Source organism: Lynx rufus, unplaced genomic scaffold (assembly GCF_022079265.1).
Source record: "Lynx rufus isolate CCGP_SWC_20201006 ecotype Redwood Valley unplaced genomic scaffold, mLynRuf1.p SCAF_1, whole genome shotgun sequence".
Classification (NCBI taxonomy): domain Eukaryota; kingdom Metazoa; phylum Chordata; class Mammalia; order Carnivora; family Felidae; genus Lynx; species Lynx rufus.
This window is the reverse complement of record NW_025814823.1, coordinates 105,663,273-105,675,375: the sequence shown is the minus strand read 5'-3', so window position 1 is coordinate 105,675,375 and position 12,103 is coordinate 105,663,273. Positions and strand designations below refer to the sequence as shown.

At 34.9% G+C, this 12,103-nt stretch overlaps 1 protein-coding gene across 1 annotated transcript in view; it reads right to left on the bottom strand.

Annotated features, from left to right (window-relative positions):
- Positions 1-271: 271 nt before the first annotated feature.
- Positions 272-12,103, bottom strand: part of SLC12A2 (solute carrier family 12 member 2) — a 109,443-nt gene continuing 97,611 nt past the window's right edge. Inside the window, exons 21-27 of the mRNA XM_047084140.1 lie at positions 11,995-12,042; positions 10,387-10,509; positions 8,861-8,972; positions 6,797-6,883; positions 5,396-5,531; positions 5,013-5,080; positions 272-3,186 (exon numbers count right to left, since the gene is read on the bottom strand). Of these exons, the coding sequence (XP_046940096.1) occupies positions 3,051-3,186; positions 5,013-5,080; positions 5,396-5,531; positions 6,797-6,883; positions 8,861-8,972; positions 10,387-10,509; positions 11,995-12,042 (710 nt within the window). The 3' untranslated portion in view covers positions 272-3,050. The remainder of the gene's footprint in view (positions 3,187-5,012; positions 5,081-5,395; positions 5,532-6,796; positions 6,884-8,860; positions 8,973-10,386; positions 10,510-11,994; positions 12,043-12,103) is intronic.

Here is a 12,103-nt window from a genome sequence, read left to right as displayed (position 1 = left end):
ATAATGTTCAAATAAGAAAGCGAAAATGTTTTATAGAATCGCTAATCAGCTTAGCCAAAAGTCTTCTGAAGAAAAGACAGGGACTATGAGGCTTAGGGACAAAGGCCCAGGGATAGCAAACAATTTCATACAACTTTTCCAAGGCATGAATATTACAGTAAAAGCCACTAAAAAACTCTGATATTGTGAAATAACAGTCCTATAAATGAGGGTATATCACAAAGTTGACAAAGATTTCCAAAACAGATAAAATAGAAGAGTAGACATTAAGTAGTTTTAATGAATCCACTTCCTTTATTGCAGTAACCTCTGTACAAGCAGCAACTGCAATATTCCACATTAAAACGTTAGAAAAGCAGGTGTGTGACAGTTATAGTACAGTATTATCAAAATATTACATTTTCAAACTTAGTAGATCAACATCCACCAGAGCTCAAATCTTTAAATTATTTCCATAGTCTTTAAAAATATGTAACGTCAGAAAGCATATAAAAAGAATGTAAAAGGAAACCTAAAGTACAAATGAAATAATGTAACAAATAAATATTTGATTTAATTAACCCTTAATAATCAGCTTAACACCACCATTCTCTCTAAACCCGGTATTTACCTATAGAAATAATGAACTGTCCAATGCCATTGCATATTTATTTCCAAGTTATCACCAATGATTAGAACTAAAAAAAAAAAAAATGGCATTAAAATAATCAAATTCAGCATAAATAAAACAGAGTAGAATAGCTTCAACACTAGCTAGCATCTCTAAGAATTGTTGAAATTTATTAGAGTACTACAACAACCTTGAAAATTTTGACCTGGTGTCTAGTGTTAAGTGAAAGTAATGCATTTTTTTTTTTTAAGTGAAAAGCTTCTTACATTATTTCACAGACAATATTACCCTCCCCCCATTATGCATATTTAGATATATTTTATGTACTTTATACACATATGTATGATGCATGACATTTGGTTCCTGCAGTACAGATCACAATGATGGTTTCCTGAATGGGAAAAATTCCAAAAAAAAAAAAAAAGTAAGTGTACCTGTGCACATTTCAAGATAGCAGCACTCAATTCATGCCCTATTATCCATTTAAAAAGTTCAAACACGATATTGTTTACTGAATAATATGACACTTCTACTGTCTTTCCCCAAAAACACTACAAAACCTGCAATAAAATGGAACAATGCTGTGAGTTATAATGTAGGGAAAAAAATTTGGAAAAACAATTACTTCATTTTAACATTCTGAATTCAAAATTATCATCAGATCTCCACTTTTCTATTCATTTAGTTTATGCTCACGCAGCAAAAAGACTGCACTATTGACAACAGTAGTAATTTTATGAATTTCTATCAAGATTCATGAAAACCTGCATACATTCTTCACCACGGAGACTTATGCCAATGAACTCACTGAACAGTATTGTAGCAGACGTGTTCTCCATTTTCTAACTGAACAGTAACTGTGTGAAGTTACATGCCCTTCCAATGATCACCTTTGTTCTCCAGGAAACCTGTTACCTTTCAATCTCATTTTGAACTTATGTTTACCAAAACAAAAAAATTTTAATCCAATGAATCTTGGATCACTTTAAAATGCAAAAACACCAGCAACATAAACGTCATTATATACACATATGCATCTGTGTATGCATATACGTATGCATACACACATACATATATGCAGACATCTATCCCTTGAAATGTTTTTAGGAAATCCTTCCTTGAATAAAAAATGAAAAACTTCACATTGATAATTGTATATAAAGCTTTTAGTAACAGTGCGTACGCACTGTCAAAATTGTACTAGTAGACTATGATGTCAAAACAGACATTCCAAAAGCACAAACTGGCAGTTTTTCTTAACACAAAAGTTTTAAAGTATTAAGAATGGATTAAATTTAAATGTTCAGAATAATCTGTTCAAACCTGAGTGTATTAATTAAGACTAAGTATACTTGACAATTGAATGAATTAAGCCTAAAAACATTTCATTAAGAAACCAGTGGTCCATTTAACCATTTGATGAAACATTAAATATTTTAATGATTTATAAATGATGGTACAGTGGGATTCCACATATTGTTTACTGAAATAGTCTATTTGATGACATTATTTTATCTAATTTTCCTCGAGAAAAGTCTTTTAGCATTTCTTAAAAGTCCCTCAAGATTTGAGGAAAACTATAAATTAGGACAGATCTCCCTTCTAATAGATACAAATGATTTTGAGGACTTTGGTCTGAAGAATGACAACAGGAGATTTTTCAGCATGGTATATAGAGGTACTGGATAAATCTTCAACCGTCCCTAAGATTTCAAATAAAAATACAAATAGCCAATTAGAGATTAAAAAAAAACAAAACAAAGAAAGGTTTATTGGGTCTTTTTTTCCTAGATCTACATTTTATATAAACCCACAGAAACCTAACCTTTGGGGTCACTTTTGGGTTATCATTTTTTTTTTTTTGCATTTTTCATTAACTTGCCCTAATTCTCATCTTTAGTATCTAACAGTTACCTTTACAAAAGTAATAGAAAACATACAGTACTCAACACTAATTGGTCAGTGGAAGAAGAAAAGCAGTGTCCATTTCATTTCACGGTGGAAGAGACTAGAAATAAAAATAATAGCTGACGGCAAAATTTGACATTCTATAAATTTATAAAAGAGGATATATGGATGAAATTTGGTTAATTTCAGAAGGCACCTCAAGGCTAAAGGCTTTTTGTACTCCTCTCATCAATCAAAAAATAACACACTTTTATTGCTATTCAAGTAGCAAAGGAAAACTTTACTCTCATGAGCTTCAGTCCAGCAACAAGGAATCATCATCATTCATTCAGATTGAAATACAGACTTGACTAAAACTGAAGTCTCCATACACGGATCAATGGAGCAACTTCCCTGTGTGCTTTCAAATTAATGAAATAGTGAAAGAAAAGTCACAGTTCGCCATTGTGATGTTAATGTGTCATTGAAGATTTCAGTTACTCCACTGGGCACTAAAGTACCATCTGGAGGGCTGTCCACTGTGTCGGAACACTTAAGAATAGAAGGTAAGGACACTCTGATGATTCCCACGGACTAGGAGAATTGGCGGTAGGTCCTTTGATAGAGCTTCTAACCAGGCCATATAGAGAGCACTTGACACAGCACCTTTCCTAGCAACTGGGAGACTCCTGGTATCAAAAAGAGAAAGGAAATTAGGCAATGCATTTAAGTTGAAAATAGAAAATGTAATAAAAATTATATATGGAGTCCCTAGTAATATTAACTAAAAATTACTTTGGTTAGTTACACATTGTTTTTGAGCGTGGCAAATTTTGAACATAGCGTAACAATGACTATACTCATAGATCACTATTCTCCCTTTCACATGTCTGAACAAAAGATTTTTAAAATTTATCCGTAAGAATAGAAATAAGTGTTTCTATCAACTGTAGCACATTTTATATCTAACGCTAAACCTCACATTTTCCCTTTTTCATGAAGGACAGAATTCTTTTAGGAGAAAGGGCTGTTTGTATCTGAATTTTGAAAGCAGAAACTACACATGGATAAACAAAACTGAAACATAATTAATTCTATGTATTAATTTTCAACTTCTCTTATTTCTCTGGGCTTTCATTAATTTTCTTAGTGTTTATTTTTGAGAGAGAAAGTGCGAGTAGGGGAGGGACAGTGAGAGAAGGGGAGAGAGGAGTTGAAGCAGGATCCTGACTGACAGCAGTGAGCCCAACACAGGGTCCGAACCCACGAACCATGAGATCATGACCTGAGCTGAAGTCAGACACTCAATGGACTGAGCCACTCAATTGTCTGGTCTTTCATGCCAATTTGTAGATAGTGGTAGTAGTCACCAGTTGCCCTATCAACTGTTTCTCTCTAGACTTCTGTTTTAGCATATTCCATTACAGTATCTGATCATTAGCAGCAAAACTTGAAATCTTCTGGTGTATTGTTTTTTTGTTAATCAAAACAACATTTCTCTAGTATTATTTCATTTCATCATTTGGGATGTTTTTGGAGGACTGAGCTTTTTTTTTTTTTTTTTAACCTATTGAAGGACCCAGGCTCCATGACAGAAAATTCAGGTTCAAGTAATACCTACCGAATCTGATTTAGTGAGGAAAAAAAAAAGCTAGAGAGCATTAACATCTATATTCAATGCAAGGACAGAGTGTCTGTATGTAAAGTTTGTGTGTGGAAAACTGGGGGAACAGATTCAGACAGGAACCACTTTTTACATTAAACCCCCAAGGTAACTTTATGGTGCTATTTCTATGAGGATGCTGCCTGGGGTCTACAATTTTTTTTTAAGATTTTTTAAAAATCTAAGGCAAGTTTAACAGTAAAAAACTGATTTGGAGGGGTGCTTGGGTGGCTCAGTCATTCATTAAACATCTGACTTCGGCTCAGGTCATGATGTCACAGTTCGTGAGTTAAGTCTGGCATCAGATGAGCTTGAGTGCCGTTTCAGGTGAGCTGGGCTTCTCTCTCTGCCCCTGGCTTACTTGTGCCCTCTCTTTCTCAAAAAAAAATTATTTTAAGTCAGTACAATCCACCCCTCAATGTCACACTCAAATTCACAACCCTAGATCAAGAAAGGCACGCTCTACAGACTCAGCCAGCCAGGTGCCCTCCACCACCTCAGGGTCCAAAGTTTAACTTGAGGACCTCATACCCCACATATGATGGAGTGTCCTCAAAGCCAAGGAGTTTTTAAAAGGTGGGAAAAAGAAGAAAGGAAAAATTCCATAATAGACTATTGTAGTAAAGAATTACTTAGATTCATATAAGCTTAAGATTTTTGCTTTTCTTTCCTCCTACCTTAAGTGATTTTTCCGTATGCTTGAAGTATATTAACAAAAGTTTGTTTTTCCTACTTATAACCACTAGATCATTACTGGGAAATATATACGTATGTACTTGGTATGGCAATTAATCCTAATCGCGTTATCATAAAATGAATACCGAAGAAAATCTTAGTATAGACATTACTTACATGACAATGATATTAGCTGTACTTGAATGTTCCTTTAATAATTCATTTAACCTTATCTGCCGATAGGTCTGAAAGGAAATAAGACAAAGTCATTCCTAGACCATTGGAAAAGTGGAATCTAGTGTGGTTCATAGAACTATATAGAAGTAAGCAGAAAGAAACCAAAATAATTTTGGTGTAATAAAAGTCTCTGTTCCCTAGTTTAAAAAAGACCTAATGATTTACACACACTGTTCACATACAGATCCAACTTAGAGGAGACTGAATTTACAAGACTGGTTCCTCCCACAACAAATTATAGTTCTTGATACTTCTATCTTAACGTTTTTTTTTTAAAAAATCAATGGAACATTAATGAAAAGAAAGCAGAAGAGAAATAATACCTTGGTCTTATAAAGTTCAAGCTCATTATCTGTTATTCGCCATGGCTCATCTTCTTTCATTTTATCTGCAATATCTTGTTCTTTGTCATCTTCATGAAGTCTATACGGCTCAATCATTTCATCAAATGCTACAATACTTAAAAAAAACTGACAATCACAATCTGAATTACTTAACACTAAGATCGTAAATGCTAAATTAGAATTTGAGAAGTCAGTGTTTTCCATCTCTCCTGCTCACTTCCACACCCTAATTATAACCATCTCTTTGGCAACTTATTCAGAAAACAGCCATCTCTAGTTTCTCAAATTGATGAGAGATTTAGAACCATATTCACAATAACAGAATTGTAATTTGAACTGCTAACAATGATCTCTCTGTATCTACTCCCTGCTCCTATGCCCACCCCCCCCCCCCCGTCAACCTACATACATTTCCATCACCATAGCTAAAATGATCCTTTTGAGCAATACGTCAAATTGTGTTGTTCCTTTACTCAAAATATTCAAAACCTTTCCTAGTTCAAGTACCACTGAATGAAAGGAGCAGTAGTAGGAGAAAAGGTACTAGAATATTCTGAAGGGAGGAACACACAGATACTTAACATTTAAGAAGATGCACAATTAATCTCTAGATACAAAGATAATTTAATAGGATAAGAGACAGTAAAAGAACATAAACACTCTAATCCCCTATGAATGTGAAAAATATTTTTCAGTATCAAGTTTCGTACAAAGTTCCTGGCATATATTGTTTTATAAAAGGAAACAAATCCTTCCCTGATTATAAGCTTACAAAGTATACCTTATTATTTTCTATTTAAGATAAATTCTTTAAACCAGCTTCATCATTTATTCAATTTACTTGAGAATAATTAAAATTATGCCTGGTAACATAAATATACATATTATTATAACAATCTCTAGGTACCATTTTCAGGTAGATTATTCCATGAGTATACTTTCCCTTGACCCTTGAGAATTCTGATTGCAACTATTACAGGCTAATTTTTGATTCTCCTATTTTACTAATAAGGCAAAACAGTGAAAAGTAATATATAATGTGGAGTAGGAATTGAGTGAGTGGTGGTAATGAATATAGGCATGAACAGTGGAAATTCAAAGAACCATGTGGAATTTCTGTGGCATTAGGATTTTCAGAAATTACTTGTAAAGCACTAACTGAATTCTCTGAAAACTGAAAGCCCTTACACTTACTTTAGTAACAGCTACAGGCATGCCAACTGTCAGTACCAGATTTTAAAAAGTTGACTTCACATGCTAACAGCAGGTAAAACCTCCAGGTAATTAGTTTAAGTTGAATGATCTGTTACTGGAATATGTGAGTAGGTCATCCATAAAAGAATCAGTTATCTATACAGAGTAATTTATCCAAGAACTTACTTTTCTTTCTTTGGTTTAGTATTAATATCTCCTAAGACCATGATATCAGAGAAGTCTATCCGGAACTTACTAAGCAAAGTAGCCATCCTAAAACAAAAATGAAAAGCATTGAGATACATAAAAGCTGCATCTATGTATTTTTATTCCATTTCACGCTGAATCACTGTATCTGAAAAGCATCATTTATAGGAAAACCGTTATCAGGTGCTGAATAAAGTTCATCTGTGTTAGTTCACACCGTACATTCAACTGAGTAGAACTCAAAATTCCCTGAGTAGAGACTCCAGTTATATTCTTTCACTTTCTCTGAATCGCTCCTTAGTATCCAATCATGAATGGAAAGACAGTAATAATGAAATTTGGAGGGCAACTAGTTTTTAAATTTAATTTTTGTCACAAGGAGTCAGAGATACAGGCTTTCAGTTACAGAATGAACAAGTCACGAAGATGAAAGGTACAGCCTGGGGAATATAGTCAATGGTATTTTCATAGCGCTGTACAGGGACAGATGGTAGCAATCCTGTGGTGAGCATGACATAAAGAGATATGGAATCACTATGTTGCCCGCCTGAAATCAACGTAACTATATATGTCAACTATACTTCAGTTAAAACTTTTTTTAGACAGATTATATTGGTGACTATATGGATTTCCACAAAAACTAGTAAACAGTTGTTAAGTTTAATTACTTTTCGATTCTTCTTCCATCCATGAAGAATGCCTATCTCAAGACCCAAACGGGACTTTTGGGGGCCATCAAAAGCTGTAACTAATGGCAGATCAAGTTCACAGCATTTTTGAGGGGGAGGGGGACTGGGACAGACATGAAAAAGAAGCTCCAACAAGCCTCTGACTTTTCAGTAAAGAAATACCTTTTCAGAGGCATAGATGGCAAGGAAACCTTGGTGGCACCAACAAAAAAGTGGAAAAAAACACAAAGGAAAAGCTGTCAGCACAAGGGGATTCTATTTTTAAGAAAACAGTTTTCTAAATTAAGACATTAGAAAACAGACTTGCTCCAGGTTTAACTTTTGAATTATTTCTAGTATTTCTTGCATAATTCACTATGTGAGATGACTCGACATTTAGTTGAATTCCAGTGTAGATCTATTAAGTGCCTGCTATGTGTCACTGGGCCCACGAAACTCAAATCTAAGATACAAAAATAAATTAATACAGTACCTAGAATGCAGCGAGTGATACCAAGTATACTGTTACTGAGGAAGGAAGGGTAACAACTAATGGGGAGACAATGGTATAAAAATAAAACACATTAGGGCAAGTGTCACGAAGAAAGTGACGGCAATGCTGGACTTGAAAGTCTGGAGTGTTTCATGAGAGGAGCTGTTTACAGTAGAGATGAGAGCAGAGAGGGGTACAAGCCTGAAACAGCATGTGTGTTCAGGGCAGGTGCACCAGTGCGCACCACAGTGAGGGGTAAGACACAGTGTGGAGAACAGGACAGAGGGTTTGGGCTTTGTCATATTTTAGCACAGACTTTCTATGGAATGTAACAGAGAGGAAATTCCAAGTATTTGGGCAGAGGCATCTTATCATCAGAGCTCTACTTTTCAAACGTGAACTCAAGAGAAGAGTGTATAGTGTGTGCTGAAAAGGTCAGGGATGAGATGTGGGGTATGTAGCAAATCACTCAACCAGAAATAGAATGGGGACAGTACAGCGGAGTAAGACAAGGGATGACCGCGGCATCCTTCATTTCTGTTGTCTTCAAGTCTACAGAATGTATCTCACACGGGAATATGTGATTTGGAGGCACATCCACTGATTTTTTACATGCCTAACATTTAAATGCTGCAAATTTTTAACAAAGACTTTCTAAAATGTCAATATATGAAAAAATATTAGGAATCAGTAAAATGCACTATCTACAACGTAAACATAAAGATTAAAGAGAATGAGGTTTTAGTTGTTTAACAAGATTTTCAGCTTCAGTATAGGACAACCTGACTGACGTTTTCTGGACTGTGTCTTTTTTATACTATCAAATATACTATAATAGTGAACTATGGCTAGATTAATGCTCTTCCATTTAAATACACTTACGCTCTCCGGTCATGGTCTATTCGGTTTATTTTCCCACCAATGAACACTCTGATCTTACAGTCTTTCCACTTTTTCTTGGTAGTCAGAAGGTAAGGTATCAATAAGGTCAAACCTAAATCATAAAAATATAAAAAATCATTCACAAAATGCTAATTTCTCAATTAAGACCTTTTAATTCAATTTAATCTCTAAAAGAATGTCTGCTAAAACTCCACATTTAACAATATTTTTCTATCTGTTCTTCCTTAATAATTCAGACAGAAAGCCATGAGGTAGGCCTGAACAAGGAGGGAAGCCCAATGGAACCGGGAGGTTAGTCACATACACGAGGACTGAGGAACTGAGAGTCTTCACTGAACCTAGTGGGAGCCAGGTTTCTCTCTCAAATGAGAACTCCAAGAAGGAAGAAGCTGGATTAAACCCTGCAGTATTTAAACTGGAATGGGTGTTCAATCTATACTTACATGTACTAACATATCTATGGTAAGTTTCTGAGACCCGTCTACTGAGAGGGCCTGGGAGCAGTGACACTGCAGTGGCAACGAGCGTATCTTTGTTTCTGTATACCATTCTCCACTAAGAGCAGTCAGCGTTCCTCGGGTAAAAGGTGACTCAATGGCTGGTACAGGCAAAGTACAAAAGTAAGTCTGGAACATCTTATGATTGGGACATGACAAATGGACACACAAGTCAGACTACAAAGGATCTTGCTGGCCAAATATGGAAACGATCTGAACATCAAAACAAATAATGAGAATGACAAATCATCTCACACTGAATACAGTCTATAAGTTCACAAAGATAGAAAAAAAGAGAAAGCTCTTCCTTACAGTAAGAAGCCAACTAAGAGGAAGAAATAACAGGATTCGAAAATCACCATTTGGCAACCACAAACACACCACACCAATGATAAGAGCAGGCCAAAGTATCAAAGGATGCTAAAGATGGTGGTAAAAGTTGTAGAAATGATGGTATATTTACCTAATCCAAAAGTAAATCCCCATCCACTAATATGTGTAATTAAAAAGGGGAAACAGTAACTTTTCATTCTAAAAATCTAGTGAAAACCACCTTACTCAATGGTCAAAGCTAACTTCACCAGTCATGAGCCAAAACAAACATCATGTCCCACTTGAGATATAGACAGAAGAGCATAGCGTCACTTCTGTAATATTTCTACCAAAAACCTACATAATGTAAACTAATTATGACAAAAGATTAAATGGCACTTCAAATCTAGTGACATTCTCAGACTGGTCGATTAAAAAAAAAAAAAACAACAAAACCCAAAAAATATTAAGGTCATGAGCTCAAGAAGTAGGCAACTTGCAAAGTGAAGGACACTGAAGAGGTAACAGTTAAGTGCAACACCTGATTCTGAAACTAATCCTGGTGCTTTGGGGAATGTTGACAAAACTGGAAAGGGGTCTAGGGATGAAAAGGACACGTCATTTCTTAGTACTATTCCCATAGTCCCACAACTTCACTACATGTAAAACTGCTAAAAAGCATGGTAACAACCTTACCTCCATCATCAAAAAGCCACCAGACATCAATAGTATTCTTTCCTTGTTTTTTCTGAAACTGTGTACTAGCTTCAAGAAGCTTTTGGTCAGCTACATTTAAGGGCACAGCAGGGCCTTTGGATTCTAAAGGATGAAGCAGAAAAATAACATGTAAGGGAGATAAATATTCAAGTCTCTTTTGCTGAATTCCTATAATTTCCTAACTCTTGTATATTTAAATGTTTATAATGCAGACAGTTGTATATGGCATCCATCATAAGCTTTCAGTGGTTTATAATTTAAATGTACTTTTGAAAGACGTTCACAGATAAATACATCTTTACAACAGCTTAACTCATCCAAATTATCTTGCCTAATTTCTAATATTTTGAAGCATTCTTAATGAAAGAGAAGCATGAATACCAATACTAATCAAGAATATTATAATTGACTGAGATTTTTGAGAAGTTGTTTTACGCTAACTGGACAAATGAGGCTTATGCCTATTCCATGAACGTATCACTTTTGTAATCTTTTTCCTCAGTAATTTAAAGATCAAAAAATTATTTTACATAAAATGTCATCATTAATATAAGATCAAAAAATTATTTTACATAAAATGTCATCATTAATATAAAAGACAGAGGGAAGTGGAAGACGAATGAATACAATCTAACAATTATCACAGTGAAACCTCTGAGTCTAAGCAAGAACACCCTCATCTTTACCTAACTTGACCCCTTGGTTTGTGATGCAAAAAGCTAAAGCCATATAACCACACATCTTTCTCTGAGGCACAGAAAGATGGTAGAACTCCTTGGAGGGCACCACGTGCTGCAGATCTAAAGAGCAATATACCAAGGAAGTTCCCATATTCCCAGGAATTAAAAACTTAAAAACTTAAAAAAAAAAAAAAAAAAAACTCAGCACTGACTCTATGAGCAAGCAAATGACTATTATGAGACTCCTACAGCAAATTTTTAAAAGCAGGAATCCACAGGAGGAAATCTGATTGTTTCTGCAGGATGTCTGTCATTCACTTCTCATGCTGCCATGATACACACAAACATGACGAATGATTGTGCATGATGACATAATATGGCTGCCAAACCACACTGCTCCGTAACTCTCACCTCTATCTCCTTCTCATAAAAGTCATGCCCGGGGACATGACTGTGTATCTCCCAAACGCAGCAGGGCTGTGAGAAATATTGTAATTTTTGAAATGAAAAATATATTAGTATCAAAATTAAGGGCTTGGCTTGGTACACCTGATGGTAAAGAATGCAAGTGACACTGGCAAAGAGACCCATTTCAGTGTCTCTGTTTAGCACCTAAACCATGCAGTTTAAAATAAGAAACTGGTATTGACAGTCAAGGTTTGAGTATTTCAGAAATGCTATGATGATTTAAAGTAATTTGCCTTTGATATACTCCCTTTCCCTGGGATGACTTATACTTTTTAGTTGGACTAAAGATAATGTTTCTAATCTGCATTCAATAAATAACTGTAGCATCACCTTGCCATGGAAATAAAAACTAAGGTAAAAAAAGAAAATAGCAAAGTTGGAATTAAAGAGTTAACAGTATGAAAAAGGGGATTAAAACAAAATGATGAAAAATGCCTGCCTTTTTTCAACAGTGGTTGAGTTGGAGTCTTGCCATCCTCTTCCTCATCTAGATTATGTTTAAAAAACACAAAATATAAGTTAATTGTCTTTATATTAATAATGAAAAT